At 21.1% G+C, this 26,024-nt stretch overlaps 3 protein-coding genes across 11 annotated transcripts in view; 2 read left to right on the forward strand and 1 right to left on the reverse strand.

Moving 5' to 3' along the window:
- LOC122501958 (calcitonin receptor-like) overlaps positions 1–26,024 on the reverse strand; it is a 314,998-nt gene that overhangs the window by 197,172 nt on the left and 91,802 nt on the right. The window lies entirely within an intron of this gene.
- Positions 5,828–14,068, forward strand: LOC122501948 (UDP-glucosyltransferase 2-like). The gene is made up of 5 exons (XM_043611746.1): positions 5,828–6,252; positions 7,436–7,861; positions 8,104–8,335; positions 11,286–11,511; positions 13,731–14,068. Exons 1-5 carry the CDS (start codon positions 5,830–5,832, stop codon positions 14,017–14,019), a joined length of 1,596 nt encoding a protein of 531 aa, XP_043467681.1. The 5' UTR covers positions 5,828–5,829; the 3' UTR covers positions 14,020–14,068.
- LOC122501952 (UDP-glycosyltransferase UGT5-like) lies at positions 14,588–24,354 on the forward strand. Of its 2 annotated transcripts, none has more exons than XM_043611750.1 (6): positions 14,588–14,994; positions 17,140–17,679; positions 19,259–19,678; positions 20,177–20,408; positions 22,740–22,965; positions 23,669–24,354. In XM_043611750.1, exons 2-6 carry the CDS (start codon positions 17,266–17,268, stop codon positions 23,958–23,960), a joined length of 1,584 nt encoding a protein of 527 aa, XP_043467685.1. In that variant the 5' UTR covers positions 14,588–14,994; positions 17,140–17,265; the 3' UTR covers positions 23,961–24,354. The 2 variants fall into 2 exon arrangements, with proteins under 2 accessions (XP_043467685.1, XP_043467686.1); XM_043611751.1 differs by lacking the exon at positions 14,588–14,994 and adding an exon at positions 15,062–15,201.

The raw sequence follows: 26,024 nt of genomic DNA on the forward strand, positions 1-26,024 counted from the left end.
ATTTAAAATCTTAAATTGATTGAGTTAAAATTCAAAAATTTTAATCAATTGATTAAAATTCAAAAGTTTTAATTGATTGAGTGAAAATTCTAAAATTTTAGTTGATTTAGTTTAAATTTAAAATCTTTAATTGATTGAATTAAAATTCAAAAATTTAAATCGATTGAGTCAAAATTCAATAATTTTTATTAATAGATTTAAAATTCAAAAATTTTAGTTGATTTAGTTTAAATTTAAAATCATAAATTGATTAAGTTAAAATTCAAAAATGTTAATTAATTGATTAAAATTCAAAGGTTTTAATTGATTGAGTCAAAATTAAAAAATTTTAGTTGATTTAGTTTAAATTTAAAATCTTAAATTGATTGAGTTAAAATTCAAAAATTTTAATTAATTGATTAAAATTCAAAAGTTTTAATTGATTGAGTGAAAATTCTAAAAATTTTAGTTGATTTAGTTTAAATTTAAAATCATAAATTGATTAAGTTAAAATTCAAAAATGTTAATTAATTGATTAAAATTCAAAGGTTTTAATTGATTGAGTCAAAATTAAAAAATTTTAGTTGATTTAGTTTAAATTTAAAATCTTAAATTGATTGAGTTAAAATTCAAAAATTTTAATTAATTGATTAAAATTCAAAAGTTTTAATTGATTGAGTGAAAATTCTAAAATTTTAGTTGATTTAGTTTAAATTTAAAATCTTTAATTGATTGAATTAAAATTCAAAAATTTAAATCGATTGAGTCAAAATTCAATAATTTTTATTAATAGATTTAAAATTCAAAAATTTTAGTTGATTTAGTTTAAATTTAAAATCATAAATTGATTAAGTTAAAATTCAAAAATGTTAATTAATTGATTAAAATTCAAAGGTTTTAATTGATTGAGTCAAAATTAAAAAATTTTAGTTGATTTAGTTTAAATTTAAAATCTTAAATTGATTGAGTTAAAATTCAAAAATGTTAATTAATTGATTAAAATTTAAAAGTTTTAATTGATTGAGTGAAAATTCTAAAAATTTTAGTTGATTTACTTTAAATTTAAAATCTTAAATTGATTGAGTTAAAATTCAAAAATGTTAATCAATTGATTAAAATTCAAAAGTTTTAATTGATTGAGTCAAAATTCGAAGATTTCAATTAATTGATTTGAAATTCAAAATTTTAATATCCAAACGAATTAAAATTCGTTTTTTTCTATTTACCTAATAAAAATATTTTGTATATAGATATTCTTCGCACCGTGTTATTTTGCTTTTTCTCGACATTTAAACGTCCCAATAATTGGAATCACCACTTCGTCTTTATACGATTGGATTAATGAGCCAATGGGAAATCCAACAAATTTGGCTTTTGTTCCAGGACTATTCACTGGTTTACCATCAAAAATGAATTTTTGGCAACGACTAATGAACGTTGTTCTATTTAATGAAATTAATTTTCAGTTCAATTATTATGCCACGAAACAAAAGCGATACATTGATGAATCTTTTGGCGATGGGTATCCCAGCATTTATGAACTTTCAAGGGAATTTGATTTGGTGTTTATAAATTCACATTATAGTTTAAATGGAGTGAAACCAATGACTCATGCCATTGTCGAAGTGGGAGGACTTCACGTCAATGACGATGATGATGCTCAAGATAATTTAATACCAGTTTGTATCTATATCAAACAATTTTTTAGTAATTGAGAATTATTTTTCCAATTACTTTTTATTAAAAAATTATTATTATTTTTTGTTCATTAAAAAATAATTTCCAATTGCTGAAAAATTTTTTTTTCCATACAGAAAAAATTAAATTATTTAAATTAAAATTATTTTTTCTATAGAAAGAATAATTTTTCAGAAATTAGAAATTTCCTTTTACTCTTCGTTAATATGGATTTTTTTAGCGACTATAAATTAAAATTGTTTCTAAAAGTTTAAAATTTAATTGCTTTTATAGTCCGAGTAATTGAACGTTAATAAAAAAAAATTTTCCACAGGAATTACAGCAATGGTTGGATGAAAGTGATCATGGATGTGTTTATATGAGTTTTGGCTCAATGGTGAAAATTGAATCATTCCCGAAAGAAATTTTAAATACTTTTTATATTACTTTCGAAAATATTTCACCCGTTCGAGTTTTAATGAAAATTGCCAATAAAGTGGAATTACCACCAGGACTTCCGAAAAATGTCAAAACTCATCATTGGCTACCACAAATTCAAGTCTTAAGTAACAGAAAAACCTTTTTTTAAAACAAAAATTATTTTTTTTAAATTCTAATTAATTTTTAGAAAATTATAATTAATTCTCTTGAAGTTATATTTAACTCTTTTGAATTTATAATTTTTTTTGGAAATTATAACTAATTCTTTTTAATAATTTTAATAATTAAATTAAAATTTTAATTTTAATTTAAAAATAATTTAAAAAATATTTTTAAATAAAACCTGAGCATTTAAAAATATTTCAATAAAAATTATAGAATCGAAAACGAAACGAACTATGAAAAAAAATATATAATAAAAGAATAAAATTCAATCTTTATATGGGAAATTTTTTTTCAATTTTCTCTATTAAAAATTAAATTTTTATCAAAAGAAAAAGTGGCTAAAAGTATGATTGATATTTTAGAGCATAAAAATGTGAAAGCTTTCGTGACTCATGGCGGTTTAATGGGAACATTGGAGTCAATTTACGCTGCAGTACCAATGGTTGGATTTCCACTTTTCAACGATCAAATTCAAAATATAAAAAAATATGAGGAATTGAAAATCGCTATTTTACTCGAACATGAGAGTGTTACATCAGAAAAATTCACCAAAGCTTTGAATGCGGTTTTAAAAAATTCTTCATTCAGGTGAAAAATATCAAGAAAAATGTCATTTCTCTTACATAATTTTTCGAAAAAATTTATATTTTTACTTTATTTTTATTTTTTAATTTTGTATTTTTACTTTATTTTTATTTTTATTTTATGATTTTATTTTTATAAAAAATAGGGTAACTGCACCAATTGCCGAGGGTGCTCCAATTGTCGAGGATAATAATTTTCTTTTTTAGATAAATAGTATAATATATAATATTTAGGAACAAAAAAAATTTCTAAATAATCTTTGTATTTTCAACTGTATATTTATATATACAAATTTCGTAGCGATTCTACTAAAATAATTATTTAATTAATATTATAATTCACTGCTGTGAAATTTACACGAATCTCCATTTTCTTAATACTTCAGGTTGATTAAAACAGATTTTTAGAAATGCAAATTAAACGTATTTATAATGACTTTTTGTGTACAAAATTATTATTATAATTTTGTACACGAACTAAATTAATTTTGTATGCATGTTTTTTTGTTAAAAAAAAATATTTAATATTTTTTAAAAGCAAATCATCGGTATTTGGTTCCTTTTTTTTGACAGTTCCATTTTTCGAGGTAATGACTCGAAAATTGGTGTAGTCACTTTTTTCGCTGATGCACCATTTATCGATGGTTAAGTGTTTATTTACTAAACGTCAAACATAAATGCCAAACATTTATAGGTACAGAGAAAAAGAAAAAAAATGCTCCAAAAATTTACAACCAACAGAAAATAATCAACCAAAAAAACGAGGAAGACCGAAAAAAAATTCATTATTTAAAACTAAAAAATTTTGTACTATAGTTTAATTATAATTAACCATTATATTTACAGTTCGTAATAAAAGTTTATTTTATTCGTTTACAAATTTAATGTGACTTAAATTAATTTATTTTTTCAATTAATGTCTGATTAACAAAATTGATTAAATTTAATTAACTTATATTTATAAAAGTTTAAAAAACAGTTAAATAATTTTCTGTCCTGTATCATCTACTATAAAAATGTTTTATATCGATATTATAAATTATTCAATTATAGTTAAATAAATATATTTGTTTTCTGGTAATGTTCTATAATATTTTTATCTAAAAAATAAATATCTACTCGATTTTCTAATATCTGTACAGGTTAATTGTTAGGTTATATTGGGTTATATGTTTAAAAATGTCATACCCTCGACAATTGGAACAGACCCTCGAGAAATTAGCACAAGACCATCGACAAATGGTGCTTTTGCTCTATTGACTTTTAAATATATTTTTTGCTTAACAATTTAGTTTATATTAAAAAAATAAATATGAATATTAAACATTATTAGATCCTTCGTCTAAATATACAAAAATCAAATTTTAAAGTGCATTTACTTCCGAGAAAAAAAATGTCAAAGTCACATGTTGCCTAAAACCCTCGACAATTGGTACAGTTACCCTATTTAGAAAATCCTGTTCTTTTTCTATTTACGAAAAAGAAAAATTTATTCAGAAGCAAAGAAATATTAATCAAAGAAACTTGAACGAAAATTAATATAATTAATTATTATAATTAATAGAAATTGTTTTATTTTAGAAAAAATATTGAAAAATTGTCGAAAAATTATTTCGATCGTCCCATGAGTCCCGAGGACACGGCATTATTTTGGGTTGAGTATATTTTACGAAATGGAAATATTTTAAGATCTCAAGCTACAAACTTGAATTGGTATCAAAACGAATTATTGGATATCTATTGTTTAATATTAATTGTGATATCACTATTTATTTATACAGTATTTTCAATAATTAAACTATTTTTTAAAATGATTAATAATTCGAGAAGAAGAGAAGAAAATGTACAATATCTCAAAAAAAGAAAATAACCAAAATTAAACAAAATTAAAATTCGGTAAAATAATAAAGCTTCCATTTGGAAGCAATAAAGATTAAAATAAATAACAGAAAGTAAAAATTTGATTTAAATTTAAAAATTTTTTTAAATGTAAAATTTAAATTTTATTTAATTTAAAGAAATTTATTTGCATATTATTTATATTAATATTCACGGGCAACGCTTTTTATTACAATTAATTAGTTTATTTTAATTTTTTAAATTGTTAACTCAATTTAATTTTATTGTAATAGTAATAATAATAATAATAAAAAAAAATAATTTATTTTAGTTCATTTAAAATTTTATATTTTAAAATATTTAAAATATTTTCATTTTATAATTATTACGCTAATAATTATAATTTTGTCTTTTGTTTTATAATTTTTCAATTTTTATAATTATTATAGTAATAAAAACAACGATTTAGAAACAAGTCAATTTTCCAAACTTCTTATATCATTGTAGACTTTGTCCAAGAGATTTTTAAAGAAATCAGTGTTTTCGGGTAGATTCTTTTTTCTCGTATATTAATTGCTCAGTTTTAATTCATAATTTGACAATCAAAGTTAACAGTGGTCAAGTAAAGTGAGATAAATTTCATTAAAAATACTTCGTTTCGCTATTTCTATATTTTTCACGTATATAATAGAATAAGTAAATCATTTTTCAATTTGAAAAAATGTTAATTAGTTTCTAATTTAAAAATTTAGACTATTTTTTTAATTAAAGAAAAAATAAGTAAATTGACAAAAAAAGAATAGTAATAACATTAAAGTTATGATTAAACAATAAGATTTACAATAATAAATTAATAAATAATAATAAATAAATTATAATAAATAAATAATAAAAAATAAACAATAACAATAATAAATAGTAATAATAAATAGTAATTAAAAATAGCAATTAAAAACAGTAATAAAAAATAAATGAACAATTAATAAATAATAATAAATAACAATAGTAGGAGACAAACAACATTTAACTGTAATTTAACATTTTTAAATAAAATACAATTTTTTTTTTGTTAACATCTATAAAAAAGACTCAAAAAAAAAATAACAAACAATTTAAAATCACTCTATTTTGATAATAAAAAATAATGGCCTCATTATGCTTGTCAATAATTATGACAATTATCACAAGTGTCATTATAAAAAGTAATAATTGCGATGGAGCAAGAATATTGGGACTGTTTCCATTGAATGCAAAAAGTCATTTTATCTTGGGCGAGCAAATTATGAAAATTCTCGCAAAAAATGGCCATCAGGTAGACGTTGTGAGTCACTTTCCACAAAAAGAACCGGTTCTCAACTATCGAGATCTTAGTTTACAAGGATCGATAAAGGATGAAACGAATAATATGAGCTATGATAGACTTGAATTTTTATCGCCAATTTCACTTGTTCCCGAAATTGCAAATACAACCGGAAATAATATTTGTAAATTAATTCAACATCCAATATTGAGAAGTATCATTCAAAATCCACCAAAAAATCCGCCATATGATCTCGTTATTGTCGAGGTAATATTAATAATAATTTTATACTTTTTAATAATTAAAATGATGAAAAAAAATTTTTTGTTTCCTGAAATTGCTAAAAATATTACTAAATTAGCAAAATTTTTAGTTCTTGCTGTTAAGACTTTGGTTATTCTATAGAAAAACTTGTCGTTGTCGCAGACGAATTTTTTCTTAAATTTAAAAATATTTAATTAAAAATTATTAAAATAATTTCTCATCTCTTCGCATTGTTTTTTGTTTTTTTTTTTCTTTAAATGTATTTCAAATATAAAAAAAATGAAAAAAATATTGAATTAAAAATTATTAAATTAAAAAAAAGTATTTAATTAAAAATACTAAATTAAGATTAAAGTAATAAATAAATAATTTAATAAAATATTTTTCATAAAATTATTTAGTTTAATTTTTTAACCATAAATGTAAAAATAAACAAAAAAAATATTTTTTCAATAAAATTTTTCAAAATTCTGTAATTAGTTAATTAATTGAAAAAAAGAAATTAATAGTAGACTCAAAAAAATATTTGCATTTTTTAAATAAAAGTTTTTGTTTTCTTTCAAGCAATTGTAACCGAATTTTCTTCCTTTAAAAAAATGTTTCTTTGAAACAAAAATCCAATAAAAAAGTACAATCTAAATTTTGTTACACTTTTTGACAAAGAGACATTTTTTCTAATGCAAAAACAAAAAAAAAATTGTTTTCATTTTATAAGCATAATTTGATCACGTCATTCTCTTGAATAATATTCTGCAAAATGAGACAGCATATTTGACTACAATTTCATCTGTTGTTAGCGTAATAATTTCAATATAACATAGAAGAAGTTATGTCAGATAGAATATAAAAGAATACTTTTGCTTGTAGTCATTATTCTTCATATTTTTTTACATTAATATTTGTGAAGCAAATAAATGAAATCCAGTCAGACTGTTTCAATTTTTGCCAAAATTTCAAATAATAAAAAGCGTCTAAGACAATATTTCTTTTAAAATTACGATTCTAGTTTAAAATTTTTCTAAAAATAAATAAACAATAAAAAATAAACAACAAGAAATAGAATAAGAATAAGAAATAAAGAACAAAAAATAAAATAACAATAAAAAATAAAAAAACAAGAAATAAAGTAGCAATAAGAATTAAAAAACAAAATTCTAAAACTGTTCCTTTGTTTTTATTTTTAAAGATATTTACAGCTCCATGTTACTTTGCATTTGCTCGACATTTAAAAGTTCCCATGATAGGATTAATAACGTCAGTGATACAAGAGTGGCAAAATGAATTGTTGGGAAATCCCGATAGTTTTTCATTCGTTCCAGGGGGATTTACAGGACTAAGTTTAGGAGGAAAAATGAATTTTCCCCAACGTCTTTTAAATACACTAATGGGTAATTTAATAAAACAACAATTTCACTATTACACTGCTGATCAAGAAAAATTTATCGATCAATATTTTGGACCCGGATTTCCATCCATTCGAAATCTCTCCACCCAATTTTCTCTTGTATTTGTAAACTCTCATTACACTTTAAATGGAATAAGACCACTAACACCAAGTATTATTGAAATTGGAGGAGTTCACATTCAAGACAATGAAGAAAAATTGTCACCGGTTAGTATTGCCATTGAGAATTTATTTATGAAATTGAAACTTACACCCACTTAATTTTTCAAAATTTTTTGTTCGTTTTAAATAAAAAAATATTTAACTTTAAAATTTGAAAAATTAAATTGATGACAGTTTCAGCTTTACAAATTATAAATATTTTTTAACGCTATTTCACCATCAATAACATATTTATAAATATAAAATATTTTTAAGTTAAAAAATATATTAATTTGAAAAAAATTTAGGATCTTCAAGAATGGTTGGATGGCAGTAAAGATGGATGCGTTTATATGTCATTTGGCTCTATGGTGAATATAGAAACATTTCCCAACGAAACATTAAATGCATTTTATGTGGCTTTTAGAAAAATTGCACCGGTTCGAATTTTACTAAAAGTTGGAAATGAGAAAAAATTACCATCCGGTCTTCCCAACAATGTCAAAACTAATTCCTGGTTCCCTCAAATTCAAATTCTGAGTAAGTACATCCAAAAAAAAAAATCTATGCATATTCTAACGTTGAATATCTCAAACAAATGGAATTTTTTATTGCATCGCTTTTATGACAAGTTGTAATATTTTATAACAAAAATGGCTAAACAAACAGAAAAATAACAGACAAACTAAAAAATAACAGATATGAACAAAAAATAACAGATGTAAACAAGAAATAACAGATGTCAACAAGAAATAACAGACATAAACCAAAAAAATTGCAGATCTAAACAAAAAACAGACATAAACCAAAAAATAACAGATGTAAACAAAAAACAGACATAAACCAAAAAATAACAGATGTAAACAAAAAAGCAGACTTAAACTAAAAAATAACAGATGTAAACAGAAAACAGACATAAACAAAAAAATTGCAGATGTAAACAAAAAATAGCAGACCTAAACCAAAAAATAACAGATGCAAACCAAAAATTACAGACATAAACCAAAAAAATAACAGATATAAATAAAAAAAACAGACATAAACCAAAAAATAAATAAATCGACGGCTCCCGTTGATATGATCTTGTTTCAATTGTCAAAATAATAAAATCGTCTTTGGAGCTCAGTTCAATATGATCTCTATTCAATTGTCAATTTAATATAATCTCGCAAAAGTTTCCGTGTAATAAAATCTTAATTCAGAGTAATTTTAAATTCACTTAAAAAATAAAATATTAATTCGTTTTTAATATTATTTTAGGTTTTATAATGATTAAATAATTATTAATAAAATAAAATATAGAAAAATAAATGAAGAAAATTATAAAATAAATAAAAAACGATATAAATAAATTAATTTTTAACAATTAATATACGAAATAAAAATTAGAAAAAAAATAAAATTATACGAAACTAATTAATAATAAAAATACTAAATAAACTTAAATTAAGTAAAATTTCATTTCGTTTTAATTATATTTTATTTTGTTAATAATTATTATTTTAAATTTCTTTGATTTATTTTATTAATTTTACTATTATTGTAAGTTAATTATTCTATTTATAAAAATATTTATTTTTTATTATTTATATTACCTACATTATACCTAAAAAAGAATTTCAGTTGAAAAATGTAGTGTACCTAATATAATTCTAAATATATTTTTTAAATATTATAGATGGGTGATTCTTCTGAAAGTGACATTTTTGATGTCTCGATTAATTTTATAAAATCTACTCACTAATAATTGTTAATTATTTTCATAATAAAAATTTAGGACTTACTTTTCATTAAAAAAAAGAAATTAAACAATTTTATTCTACTGAATTTATACAAGAGCTAAAATAATTTCATCTCCGAAGCCTTTTTTGCATGTCTCCAATAGGACTTCTATAAGAAAACTAAATTTCTATGCTTTTTTCCAACTGTTAGAAATTTTTTTGAAAATATTGTCAGAAAGTACAATGTTTTTCTGTCATAACGTTTTTTTTTTTAATTTTAAGACCTCTGTTTTATATATGATAAAAATATTAAAACTTTGTCTTCGGTTTTAGGTTAAAATTACCTCACGATGATTAATGATATTTTTGTACATTAAAAGTATTCTTAATAAAATTTTAATGCATAATTTAATAAAGTTGAGAATCTGATGTTTAATTTGCCCATATATTATTTGTGAAAAGGAGAGGAATTATTCCTTCTATAAATAGTCAAATTTTACTTATTGTCCCGAGCAAAAATTCAATTTCATCTCCGAAGCCTTGCTCTTTATTAAATAATTGAATATACGAATAACTTTGACGAAATATTTTTTACTATAATATAAAATTGCGTTGTGAAATTTGTATATTTTATTAAAAAAATATATTTTAATTCCGCCCTAATGTGAATAAATGTGAAAAAAATTTATTTTTCATCTCCGAAGCTTTCATCTCCAAAGCCTTTTCCTTGAAATGGGCAAATTTTTCTTTTGTTTTTAGTATTTACCTGCATTAAATTGAAAATATTAACCTAAATAACTATCAAATTAATATATATATTTATTATTAAAATATGCAGATTATTATTTTTTAAACAGTGTAATTGTATTATGAATTAAGTGGATGATATTAGTGTATATATTTAATAAAAAAATCTAACGCGAAACAAATATAACCAATCAATTGATGCAACGCAAAGACAATCTTTTAAAAGAAGAAAAACTTTAATATTTTGAACAATTAATTTTGCGCAACTTGAATTCTTACTCCTGAGTACGAAATAAAGTAAGTTCAATAGAAAAAACCATATTATTTAAAAAAAAAATAAGTTAAAAAATCGAACTTCAAAAGTAGCACTTTCAGAAGAATCACCCAGATAATACCCATTTTATTATACTTTGTTAATTTTTTTTTTTTAATTAATTAATTTTATTATTTTTTGCAATATTATTTCATACTTTTTAATGAATAATGAATTTTATTAATTAAAATTAGTTAGTTTTGTATTTTTATTATTATTTAGATTTGTATAATTTTATTATTTATTTTTCCATTTAATTAATTATTAAATTAATTATTGAAGTGTATGAAATAATATTACAAACGAATTAATATTTTATAGTTATTAATTTATTATTTTTCTGATATTTTTAATATTTTTAATAATTTTAATAATTTTCTTCTTTTATTTTTCTATATTTTATTTTATTAATAATTATTTAATCATTATAAAACCTAAAATAATATTAAAAACGAATTAATATTTTATTTTTTAAGTGAATTTAAAATTACTCTGAATTAAGATTTTATTACACGGAAACTTTTGCGAGATTATATTAAATTGACAATTGAATAGAGATCATATTGAACTGAGCTCCAAAGACGATTTTATTATTTTGACAATTGAAACAAGATCATATCAACGGGAGCCGTCGAAATAAACAAAAAATTTGTTTTCTATGCGCAAAGACAAAAATTAATACCAAATATAATTTAATCGATTTTTCAAGAACACAAAAACGTGAAAGCATTTGTAACTCACGGTGGACTACTTGGAATATTAGAATCAATTTACTCGAAAGTTCCAATTATTGGTTTCCCACTGTTTGGAGATCAATATTACAATCTCAAAGTTTGTGAGGAAAAAAAATTTGCAATTTCCCTAAATTATGACAGATTTAAGGAAAATGATTTTACCGAGGCTTTGAATACAGTTCTAAAAAATTCCTCCTACAGGTAAGAATATAAAATTTCAAAATAATCACAGTTTTTCTGCAGATATTAAATTGAGAGATTTGTTTTTTCTCTCAATTTGATATCTGCAGAAAAACTGCAAAAATTATTAAATTATTTTCTTATACGCAGGCTTCACAGTGCCACTAAAAAGTATTTTAGGGGAAATAAAATTATTCGAAAATATCAATAGTTATATTTAAAATAAATATTTAATCATTTTTTTTTTTTCATTGGAAATTTCAAATTCAGACCTTTTCAAATTGAACAACTGATAAGAATATTATTATTATAAAACATAAAGAAATGGATCACTTCGAGTCGAAGACTCGAAGTGATCCATTTCTTTATGTTTTATAATAATTTGAGATGACCGACTGACAAAATCATTATTTTATTATTATAAGAATATTGTTACTGTAATTTTTTCAAAATTATTTGTATCATTTCAATTCAATTAACATTTTCTAGAATTTTTAACTAAAATTTTACTTTAAATCAATAACATCAATTATTATTTAATTAAAATTTTTCAAAAAAATTAATTCTACAGAATTGTTAGTTAAAAGTACGAAAAACAATAATTTCATTCTACGAGAAATCAATTATTTAAATACAAAAATAAATAATATTGAATGTTTCTTCAAATTTTATTTTTACGAAAAATTGTATTAGCAACTTTTGAAAATATTTAATTTCTTTTAATGAATTTAATTAAAATTTTAATGAAATTTATTATATTAAAGAATTTCATAACATTTTTTTAAAAATAATTGAAAACTTTTTGAAGAATTTTATTAAATTTTTGAAAAATAATTGAATTCCTGAGAATTTTTAAAAAAATTTTGACAATACCTTAATTCTTAAGATGAATTTCCCTATTTATTTATAAAGATAATTTAATTCTTGACGAGAATTTTTAAAAAATTTTGAAAATAATTTAATTTCTGCAAAGTATTTTATTATTTTTCAAAAGAATTGAATTTTTGTGATGAATATTGATATTTATCAAAATAATTGAATGTTGGAGAAGAATTTTATTAAAATTCCATAGAATAATTGATTTTATGGGAAGAATTTATGTGATTTTGTTGTTTATCAAGCTACTTGAATTCCTTTGCAAAATTACTTAAAAATTTTTGAAAATAATTGATTTTCTGCGACGAATTAAATGTTATTTATGAAAATATTTGAATTATTGCAATGAATTTTATTGTTCTATTGAATAATTGAATGTTTCTTAAAATTGAATTCTTTCCTCAAGTTTAAAAAAAAAAATTTAATAACAATTGCATTTTTCAAGGAATTTATTTAAAATTGTATTAAAAATATTTGAAATTCTGCGATGAAAATAATTGAATTCGTAAATGAAATTTTATTATTTATGCAATTAATTGAATCTCTTCGTTGAATTGTATCAACAAGTTTTTTCTATAATTAAATCTGTTTATAAATTTTATGAAAATAGTAAATATTTAAATACATCGAATTGCGAAAAACTTTTGAAAATAATTGAAATTTTGCAAAGAATTTTATTTCAATTTTTAAAAATAATTGAATTTTGGACGAAAAATTTTGCTGTTTATAAAAATAATTGAATTCTTGACGAGATATTCATTAAAATTTATAAAAATAATTGAATTCGTGCAAAGTATTTTATTAAATTTTGTTTAAATAATTTAAATTTTGCCAAAAATTTAATTAAAATTTTTGACAATAATTGAATTCTTGAGAAGAATTTTGATATTTATCAAAATAATTAAATTTTGTTGATTTTCTGTGACGAAAAAAATAGGGGAAATTTTCAAAATAGGGTACGTTTAGTGGCCAAAATTTAAAAAAGGGGAATTTTAGGGAAATAGGGGACAGACTGTGAAGCCTGTAAACTGAAAAAAATGTAGAGTAATTTATACTATTTACTTCAGTAAAACCAAAAATATCTGTAACTTCTGCGAATATTTGTTGCAACTTTTATTATTTTCAAAGCGAATTTTGCTACACTCGAACTAATTTTTACAAAAATGTACAACTTTCACTTGAAAATAGTAAAAATTGCAAAAAATATACTCACAAGTTTCTGTCGGTGTGAGTTCTACTTTAAAAATTGTAAAAGTTACACTTCATTCGTTTTTTTCGCGTTGAAAATTATCTAATAAAAAATAAATATTTACATGTAAAAATATTTGCTACATTGTTATTAGAAAATATTTTTTTTTCACCAGGAAAAATATTGCAAATTTTTTAAGACTTTATTACGATCGACCAATAAGTTCACAGGATAGTGTAATTTTTTGGGTACACTATGTTTTACGACATGGAAATATTTTACGATCACCTGCTGTAAATTTGTCCTGGTATCAGGTTGAACTTTTGGACGTTTATGCTTTTCTCTTGTTTAGTTCATTACTCTTAATTTATATCTTTTTCTTAATTAGTCGAAAGCTCACTATACTCATTTATCGAGCGAAGAAATTCGATAATGCAAAAATCATGCCAAAGAAACAAAAATAACTGTTTTAGAATAATATTGAGAGAATAAAGAAAATTACACATTTTAAAATTTGCAATTCTTTGTTTAAATATAACCGGTATCTAGCGATTAGAGCATAAAAAACAAAATAATTATTAGAGTGATGATTATAAAAATGCATATTTTATCGGAAATTATATATATAAAAGAATGACTTGTGCATTTTACGTGTGGTATTATCACTATTTTTATTTTTATTTGTATATTTAATATAGAAAACTATGTTGCACAAAAGATAAGATAAATAATATCGAATTGCATTCAATGCACTTGAATTAAAATCGAAGAAAAAAAAAAAAAAAAAAAAAAAAAGTAAATAAAAAACTATTTTGCAAAAAATAAACAAATAATTAAATTTAGAGTAGAAAAAAGAAAAAAAAATATTTTCAAAAGGAAAAAAATAAAAATAAAAGATCAAAAATGAAAAAAGGAAAAACTTACGTTATTTTCGCGAAACTTTACGTAAGAAATAATTTAAGTTGGATGCTCCCACCAAACGAGATTCTCCTTCCACTCTTTCTCTACATATTCCTTTTAAAAATATACTCTGTTCAGTTTCCTACGACAGGTCTATAAGTGATGTGATCATTTTAATCATTCAACTGCACTACAGTTTCTGCAAGGCCTCATTTTTCACTCAAACAAAAACTATACACCAAAAACTATAATATTTCACAAAATATATTTACCATTTTCCTTTTCTACTCAATTTCTACAATATTTATTTTTAAATTTTTATCTCTTTTACAAAATAGTTTCACCAACAACAACAACTATTATAATAACATTTTGCACATTTTCCAGGAATAAATAAAACAATTTTATAAATAAGTTCGTGTGTATTCCAATCAGAAAACAAATCCAAGACGTTCTAATTTTTTATGAAAATTTTTACTAAATAAATGCAAACAAATGTAAATAAATATTTAATATATGAATCCAATAAATAAAATAAGGTAAATAAATAAACAATAAAAAATAGTGTTAATATAATTACTTAAATTCAAAAATAAAAAAAATAGTGTGAGAATTAATATAGTCAGTGAAATAAAAAATAAAGTAAAAAAAATAGTTTACAAGAAATAATGTACATTAATTTAGCAAAGAGTTAACTAATTAACAAAAGCTAAATTTAGAAGTGTTAAATAATTCCTTAATAAAAGGTAAAATTAAATAATTATCAGAAGCTTAAATAACAAATGTTAAATAATACAGCCTTAAGTAACAATAATTATAACTTTTTGGTTAGTATTAGCAAAAAGTTAAGTAATTAATTAACAAAAGCTTAAATAAATAATTATTATAATTAATTAAATAATTATCAGAAGAAACTTAAATAACAAATGTTAAATAATACAGCCTTAAGTAACAATAATTATTACATTTTTGTTAATTAGCAAAAAGTTAAGTATAATTAATTAACAAAAGCTTAATATTATAATTTAGTTAAATAATTATTTAGTTAAATAATCAAAGTGTTAATTCATTTATTTATAAATTATTATTACTAATAATTCTGATAAAATAATTATCGCAGAAGCTTAAATAACAAATGTTGGATACCCCAAATGTTAAATAATACTTTAATATTTTATAAGTAACAATAATTATAACTTTTTTGTTAATTAACAAAAAGTTATATAATTAATTAACAAAAGCTTAATTTAGAAGTGTGTTCAATAATTCATTAATAAAAAGATAAAATTAAATAACTATCCGAAGCTTAAGGGGAGAGTACACCTATATTTTGAACTATATTAAAGAAATAATTTAAATATTCAACAAAATTATTTTTAAAGTAATTTTTTGTGAGGAATTCAATGGTCATAAAATATTTTTACCCTTTTTGAATTTTTATTTTTCTTAAAAATTGGTGAATTTTGAAATCCATACGTAATTTTGTAGAAAATATGTTTTTGAATCCAGAAAAAAATTTCCAAATAAAAAAATTGATTTTCATAATTTTTATAGTATTTTTTAAAAATAAATCTCGTTTTTAAGGCTGAAATAAAAAATACAATTAATCTTCATTTTTTTAAATGAAAATTCATTTTTCTAACTAATTTCAAATCATAATTTTTATATATATAAAAAATAAAGATACAAAAAAAATTAGGATAAAATTGTGATCTGAAATTAGTTAGAAAAATAAACAAATGAATTTTCATTTTAAAAAAATGAAGAATAATTCTATTTTTTAGCATTTTCAGCCCAAAAAAACAGAGATTTATTTCAAAAAAATGCTATAAAAATTATGATAATCAATTTTTTGATTTGGAAATTTTTTGTGAATTTAAAAGCATATTTTCTACAAAATTAAATATGGATTTCAAAATTCACTAATTTTAAAGAAAAATAAAAATTCAAAAAGGGTTAAAAAAATATTTTCTGACCGATTTTATTTTATGACCATTGAATTCCTCACAAAAAATTACTTCAAAAATAATTTTGTTGAATATTTAAATTATTTCTCTAATATAGTTAAAAATATAGATGCACCCTCCCCTTAAATAACAAATGTTAAATAATACATCCATAAGTAGCAATAATTATAACTTTTTTGTTAATTACCAAAATCTTAATTTAGAAGTGTTCAATAATTTATTAATGAAAGATTACATTATATAATTAATAGAAGCTTAATAACCAAATGTTGAGTAATCAATGAACAAGACATTGATTAAAAAAACATAATTAATGCAACTGAAATAGTAACAGTTAATAATAGTAGAATAATAATAGAAAAATAAAAAAACAAAATTTTTTTTTTTTTAAGGGCATTTGAACCATGATGACGTCACAGCCTTAAAACACATGCTTTGCAGAACCTATGACGTCATAATGGTTCAAATGCCCTTAATAAAATAGAATAATAATATTTTTATTATTATTGTTTTAATAATAATAATAATAATAATAATAATAATAATAATAATAATAATAATAATTATTATTATTATTATTATTATTATTATTATTATTATTATTATTATTATTATTATTATTATTATTATTATTATTATTATTATTATTATTATTATTATTATTATTATTATTATTATTATTATTTTAGTAATAATAATAAACAAACAATTTAACAGCAATATTAATTAGTGTCACAATATTAAAAAAAACAAATAAGAAAAATACAAAGAAATACGAAAAAAATACTCCAAAAGTGAAAAAAAACTGAAAAAATCACCAAGGTGCAACAAAAACAAACAAAAATGACTTCTACACGTGTTTTGTTAATTTTTGCAATTGTTATTGCAACGCAGAGTGAAATAAATGAGGGCGCACGAATATTGGGAATATTCCCATTGCCTGGCAAAAGTCATGCAATTTTAGGCGAGCAAATAATGAAAGTACTCGCAAAAAAGGGGCACAATGTTGATGTTATATCACATTTTCCAATGAAGAACAAATTTCCAAATTACAATGATTTGAGTTTACAAGGCTCGGCCGAAGTAATAACGAATAATTTAAATTACTCAATGGTAAAAACAGTTTCAATAAATTCAATAAAACAACTACTGGACATGACAGGTGATCCTGTTTGTAATCTACTCCATCACAATACGTTTCAAAATATTATCAAAAATCCACCAAAAGATCCCCCATACGATCTCGTCATTGTAGAGGTAATTTTTTATTAACTAACTTTTACTTTAATTAATTTTAATTTATTCTTTCAATTAATAATATTTTTCTCTTATTGTATTCAAATCAAATACAAATTTTTCTGCAGATATCAAATTGAGACAAAAAAACGAATCAAAAGTGTTGCAAAGCAACATTTTGATTCGTTCTTTTGTCTCAATTTGATATCTGCAGAAAAATTGTGAATCTATATTTTATTTTATACATTTTTTCTAAATCTTCGTAATAAAATTCTCTATCGATCTCTCAAGCCCGATTTTTGAATTTTTGTTTTTAAAACTTTTTTTTAATAACAATAAATATTTTTAAAAAATCATAAAATCGTAAAAAATATTTTTTTAAAGCTTCATTAATTAAGAAAATTAATCAAAAAATCTATAAATATAATGTTTATGTGTTCCTGATTTATAAAAAAAAGTATATCAATTTATTAAATTGTTTAAACAATTAATTATTTTTATTAGGGCTAAAAATTTCTAGTTTTTTTTTAAATTGTGCAATTTTTCATGAGTAAAACATCTACTAATGATACAAAAATAAAAATTAATTAATTAAACATTGTTTAAACAATTATTTTTTTTTTAATTTTTCAACAATATTATAATTAGGGCTATAAATTTTTAGTTTTTTCTTAATAGTGCAATTTAACATGAGTAAAACATCTACTAATGATAAAAAATAAAAAAATTAATTAATTAACATTGTTTAAAAAATTAATTATTGTTATTTCTTTCACAAACTGTACTGAGGACTAGAAATTTCTCGTTTTTTCTCAATAAGTACAATTTTTTAGGAGAAAAATATCTACTAATGATAAAAAATAAAAAATTATTAATAATATTAAATTGTTTAAACAATTAATTGTTATTTTTTTCATAAATTGTATGTAGGGTTAGAAATTTCTAGTTTTTCTCAATTGTGCAATTTTTCATGAGTTAAATATCTACTGATGATAAAACAAACAATTGAAAAACAATTGAAAAATTAAAAACTATAAATTGTTTAAAGAATTGTTAAATAATAAATTTTCAAATTTTCTATTATACTTAAGTGTTAAGGTTATAAAAAATTGCAAAATTTAGAAAAAACTAGGAATTTATAGTTTTAAGTACAGTAAATTGAAAAATTAACAGAATAAATTTTTTAAACAATGTTTAAATAATTTCTAAATAAATCATTTTTAATCTTTTATCATTAGTAGATATTTACTAATAAAAAATGCACAATTGAGAAGAAACTATAGTAATTTCTAGCCCTAAGTTTATAAAAAAATAATAACAATTAATTGTTTAAACAATTTAATAAATTGTTATACTTTTTCATAAATCAAAAACACATAAACATTATTTTAATAGGTTTTTTGATTTTATTTTCTTCATTAATGAAGCTTTAAAAAAATATTTTTTACGATTTTTTTAATACTTATTGTTATTAAAAAAGAGTTTTAAAAACAAAAATTCAAAAATCGGGCTCGAGAGATCGATAGTGAATTTTATTACGAAGATTTAGAAAAAAAGAAAAATCGTTACAAATGTAAAAATCGATAATTTTGCTTTAAAGTATTTTACAGCCTACTGTTTCATGGCATTTGGAAGATTACTAAATGTACCAATTATCGGAGTAACTGCATCTGTTTTACTCGAATGGCACAATGATGCAGCTGGAAATCCACACAGTCTTGCATTTGTGCCCGGAGGAATGACGGGTTTTTCAACAAAAATGACATTTTCAGAACGCCTGCAAAATACAATTTTCTCAAAAATGATGACCAACGATTTCAATCGACAAGTGGAGAGTCAAAAATTATTTGTTGACAAATACATTGGCAGTGGTTATCCATCGATATACGATCTCACCAGAGAAATGTCATTGATTCTAGTTAATTCTCATTATAGTTTGAATGGAATACGACCATTTACTCCGGGTGTTATTGAAATTGGCGGCGTTCACGTTCAAGATAATGAGGAAAAACTTTTGCCAGTTAGTGTATTTTTTATACTATTTTTTAAAAGATTAAAAAAACGATACTTTTTTTTACTGATTATTTTAGTCCAAATGGTCGATTGAAGGAAATTTTTACCTATGATAATACCTCGAAAAAAAGAATTTATTCATTCGAAAATTTAATGTTTAATCACCGACAAAAAAAGTTTTTCAAATAATAAATCTCTCATGAATCGGAAATCGACTGCAGCTCTCAAACTATTAGAGAGAAAAAAAATCAGATAACTAAACTTTTCCACCAACAAATAGAGAAAAATTTCTTCTTTCAGAGACTTTTAAATCACAAACTAAAAAAAGAGAAGTTTTTAATCCATCTTCATTTATAAACTTGAAAAATTCTCCCTTAGAGAGAGAGAAAGAGAGAGAAAGACAAATAAAGTATAATAGAAAAAAATCTAGTATTTTTTTCCTACTGGTGAATAAAAATTGTTTTTTTTTCTCTCTCCACTACATTTTTTTTCCTTTTATTTACAGGAATTGCAAAAATGGTTGGATGAAGCTAAACATGGATTTATTTACGTATCGTTTGGCTCAATGGTGAGATTAGAGACATTTCCAAAAAAAACACTCGACATTTTTTATTCTTCATTTAAAAAAATTTCACCAGTTCGTGTTTTAATGAAAATTGCAAAAAAAGAGGAACTACCACCAGGACTTCCCGCAAATGTTAAAACATATCATTGGCTTCCGCAGATTCAAATTTTAAGTAAGCTTTGCTAAATTAATTTCTCTTTGCTTTTAATTAACTTTATACGTTTATACTCTTATGGTTTCAATTACTAATTAACGTTTTGCATGTTACAAAATTACTTTTGAGCCCTGGTATGTATAATTTAATTAAAGATATTTTAAACAAAATAATTGTCCCTTTTGTAAATTTTCATTTGTTCCAATTAAATTAAATTTCTTTGAATTTTTTTTATTTAACCATTAAATTTTCAATCAGGATAATATTTAAAGTCTATTAATTTTCTCCACTAATATATACTTTATAATAATCGTAAGTATCCTTTCCGTTAGCAAATTCTCTGCATTCATTCATTTCTTTTTTTGAAAATTAATTTTTGTCGGTTATTCTCATTTTTTTTAATGTCAAAAAAAAACCAAAAAAAAATCGTTTTATTCACTTCACAAAATAAACAAAAATTCCATTTCATATTTTTTATTTTCCTGACTTTTTCCTAATTTTCATCAAAAATATTTACTTTTTTCTTATTCTGCTAATAAATTGAATTCCTGCTACGAATTTTATTATTCATGAAAGAATTTAAAATATATTTATAAAAAATAATTTAATTCTTGCGAAGAATTTTATAAAAATTTTAAATAATTCATTTCTTTCGAATAATTTTATGCAAATTCTAATTTAAATAATTGAATTGATGGAAATTTTTATTATTCATGAAAAGAATTGAATTCTTACGAAAATTTTTGCAAATCATTTTTTAAATAATTGAATTCTGTTTGGGAATTTTATAAAAATAGTAGATATTGAAAATCATTGAATTGCAAAAAATTTTTGAAGAAAATTAAATTTTACAAAGGATTCTATTAAAAAATTTGTCAATAATTGAATGTCTGTGGGAAATTTTATTAAATTTTTTTGAAAATAATTGAATTCCTAAAAAACATTTTATTATTTATGAAAATAATTGAATTCTTTTAAACGATTTATTAGAATTTTGAAAATAATGGAATTTCCAAGAAGAAATTTATTACTTTTAAAAATAATTGAATTATTGTGATGAATATATTGTTATTTATGAAAATAATTGAATTTTGAAAAGAATTTTATTAAAATACCTCAAAATAATTGAATTTTTTCGGAGTAATTTTCTTATTTATAATTGAATTCTTTTGAAAAATTATTTGTGTAAATAATTGAATTCTTGGAAAAAATTTAATTAATATTTCAAAAATAATTGAATTATTTCAAAAAAATTTAATTAAAATTGCAATGAAAACAATTAATTTCTTTCGAATAATTTTATTTAATTTTTGAAAATAATTTTTCAATCCTTCCAAAAAATATTTTAAAACAAATTTTTTTAAATAATTGATTTTTTCGAGGAATTGAAATTAAGTTTTTAAGAATAATTACATTTTTTGAGCAAATCCTGTAAAATTGTATTACAAATAATTAAATAGTTGCTAGGAATTTTATTATTATAATTCTCAAAAATAATTGAATTACAGAGAAGAATTTTATTATTTTTGAAAATAATTGAATTATTGCGGAAAAGTTTATTAAAATATTTAAAAAGAATTGAATTTCTGTGAAAAATTTTATTATTTTTTTAAGTAATTGAATTCTATATAAGAATTTTATGAACATTGTTTTAAATAAAAAAATTAATTAAATTAATTTTTAATTTTTCCGAAATATAATAAATATTATGAAAATTTTATTAGTTTAAATAATTGAATTCTTGTGGAAAACTTTATTTGTGAAAATAACTGAATTTTTCGATTATTAATTTTAAATAGTAATAAAAATAATTAAAATTCTTCGATGAGTTTTATTATTTATGAAAATAATTAAATTAATGCTTAGAATTTAATCAAAAATTTTTTTAAAAAATTGAATTTCCATGAAAAGTGTTTTTATTAGTGAAAGTAATTGAATTATTGTGAAAAATAAATTGCATAAAACTTTGTTAAGTAATTGATTTTTTCGAAATTTTTTTGAAAATTAGCGAATTAAACAATAAAAACATTAATTAATAAATAAAGAATTTCTTTATTTTCTTTAACATAATTTTAAATAAATAAATATTTAAATTTCTAAAAGAACAGAACGCATGTTGGTCGTAGTCGTTAAGGCATTAAAAACCTTAAATTGGTCACGCGTTCGAATCCCGCCGAGGGCAAAGATTTTTATTTGAGAATATATTTATAAATTCCTAAATATTTAATTTAAAAAAAACATTCAAAATAACATCAAGAATTTCCATAGTCTTTATTCTATAGAAATGAATTTTGACCACTAATTTTCATTTAATATATTTAATATAATAATTAAAAAAAATCTTTGCAGAGCACAAGAACGTCAAGGGATTTGTGAGTCACGGAGGACTCTTAAGTACAATTGAATCGATTTACTATGCAGTTCCCATAATCGGCTTTCCATTGTTTGGAGATCAAAACTTTAATATGAGAAATTATGAGAACAGAAAAATTGCCATCACATTGAATTATGACAGTTTTACGGAAGAGCAACTTGATGGCGCTTTGAATAAAATTTTAAAGGATCCCGAGATGAGGTAAAATAAGAAAAAGAGAATCCAATGATTCTTTGTTTGGCATCAAACGAAAATTAGGTCGAACTATATATATATATATTATTTAGCTCTCATTCAAACAAATGTCTTTAATAATATTCTTCAAAGAAAAACATATTCCCAAAGAATTAAGATTATTAATTAATTAATTTTATTCTAAATAATATTAATAGTATTAATTATTTTAATTAATTTTAATTAATTTCAATTAGTATTATCAATTAACTCAATTAATATTATCTTGACTCAAATAGTTTTTATTTCATTCAAAAAAATATTTTCTTGACTCAATTAATTATTTATTTGCAAACAAATATCTTCTAGACTTAAATAATTTTTAAGTAATTCAAACAAATATTTTTTGACTCAAACAATTTTTATTTAAATCAAAATAAATTATATTTGGTCCAACAATTTCAGTATTCGAAGCAAACACAATTTATTCGTCTTGAATAAAAATTATTTGTTACAAATAAATATTTTTTTGGGCCAATTAAATTATTATTGATAGATGGACGTTTTTTTGAATGAAATAAATTTTTTTTGGGAAAATTAAATTATAATATTGATAGATAGACATTTATTTGATTGAAATAAATTTTTTTTTAATATAAATATAGTTATTTGTTCCAATAATTATAAATTAACGACAGAATGATAATAATTAATAAAATAATTGTTTTAGGAATAACATTGAGAAATTATCGAAACTCTACAAGGATCGACCGATGACACCACAAGAGACAGTTGCATTTTGGGTCGAATATGTCTTACGTCATGGACCAGTGTTACGCTCGCCAGCAGTCAATTTATCTTGGTGGCAAGTTGAATTATTAGATGTGTACGGTTTTATTTTACTCGTCCTTTTGCTCGCTCTATTCGTTATTTTATTATTAATCAGGATTTTAATCAAGAGTATTTTTTCCTCCAACAACAAATCAAATAGTGAGAAGCTTCGTTCGAAAAAAACCAAATAGAATTTAATTAGACAAGAAATTAAACAAAAATTTAGTTTAAGGTACACATCATAATAATTTAACTTCGTCACCTAATTTATGTTCTTCAAAGTATTTTTTCTAATTATGTTTTTGAAATTTTAATATTTAACGAAATATTCTCCCGCAATATTCAGGAAATACATACATTTCTTTACGGGAGTTAAAAATTAAAATCATTTCTAAAACATTTGGATTCGGAAACGGAAAATAATTTAATTAATTTTTGAAAGAAAATTTTTTTTCAATAATTTAAAGAAGATTGAATTAAAAAATTAAATTAAACCGTTTTCTTCAATTATATAGATGCTAAAAAAATAATATCATCTTTTGTGCTGAGAATGTAAAAGAAAACCAAAATTGTCTCATTAATTAAATAAACAAAAATTTGATATTTTTACATGTAAATAAATAAATGGAACTCTTTAATATCCTCTCAATTAAGAAAACGTTCAAGTTCACAACGTTGAAAATCAAAGACTTTTGATTTTAAAAATTTTAAATTAAAAAGAAATTAATTTTCTAACCAAATTTTTATATAAGAAAAAATGTTTACTGTCTTTCTTCGTCAACAATTAAGTAAACAAAAAATAGTTCACAATAATAAAAATCGACGACTTTAATCGTTATATTCTAGAAAAAATGTCATTAAAAAAGATTGAAGCATTAGTTTTAGAGAAAAATCGAGTTTAAAAAAAATATTAATATAGAACTTTTTAAAATTTTTTTTTAAAAGTCGAGTAGTCTTTTTAGAAAAATTTATATACACACATGAAGAGAGACGTATAGATTTTAAAATCCTCATATATTGGAAATTTTGCATCAAAAGGACCACAAGCATAGAGCCTGAGGTTGTTTATAAAATATATATGATATTTTTATATTGAAAGATAATATCCTTCTTTTACTATGTGCCATATAGAAGAAACGAATGACGTAGGTATTATAAATTTTACATTTCGAACTCTGAATATATTATTCTCGAAATTTCACTTTTGCAATACATTGCACACATTTACTCAATAGAAAAGTAAATTGAGTAAACAAAATTTTGTATACACCTATGTACACTTTATCATAAATGCGACAAAAATATTTTAAATTTTAAACTTTTTTGAAAAAGATAATTTAGTTGCATAACACTCATGGCGTAAAAGTTTCGTTTTATATTTTTCATATATGTACTATAACAGAAAAAAGGTCTTTTAAATATTTTTAATTGACGGAATTAAACATGTCCTTCATTAATTTATTATTTTTTATTTTAAGGTATAATTATTATTACAATAATTATAATACGAAATAATTATAATAATATAATTTTTATAATTTTATAATATAAACAGGGTTCGAACCATTGAAAGTTCAATTCAATTAAACTTCTTCAAAAAAATTAATTTCAAAGTTCAATTATTTTTAAAAATTCACTCTATATTACTTTTAATATTCAATTATTATCCAAAATTTTAACTGAAATTAATCAATTTTTATTAGAAAATTCTACTACACTGAAAAAAAATTTAATTGATTCAAATAATCGATTAATTGACTATTATCAATTAAATATTTAATTGAATCAAATAATATTTATTGGAGTCAATTAAATGGTATTTGCTTCAAGTACTGAAATTGTTGGTTCAAATACCATTTAATTGACTTCAATAAATATTATTTGATTCAATTAAATATTTAATTGATAATAGTCAATTAATCGGTTATGTGAATCAATTAAATTTTTTTCAGTGTAGAATTCAATTATTTAAATACAAATATAAATAATTTATTCAATAATTCAATGTTTCATGAAATTCTATTCTCATAAAGAGTTTTATAAACAAATTTTTAAATAATTGAATTCTTTCGACGATTCTTAATAAAATTTTTAAGAATAATTATATTTTCCGTAAAATTCGATTAAAATTGTATTAAAAATAATTGAAATTCTGCAAGGAGTTTTATTATATTTATGAAAATAATTGAATTCCTAAGAAGAATTTCATTACTTTTTTAAACAATATTTAATTTTTGCGAAGAATATTATTACTC

This window comes from Leptopilina heterotoma, unplaced genomic scaffold, assembly GCF_015476425.1.
Source record: "Leptopilina heterotoma isolate Lh14 unplaced genomic scaffold, ASM1547642v1 Lhet_219, whole genome shotgun sequence".
In the NCBI taxonomy this organism is placed as follows: domain Eukaryota; kingdom Metazoa; phylum Arthropoda; class Insecta; order Hymenoptera; family Figitidae; genus Leptopilina; species Leptopilina heterotoma.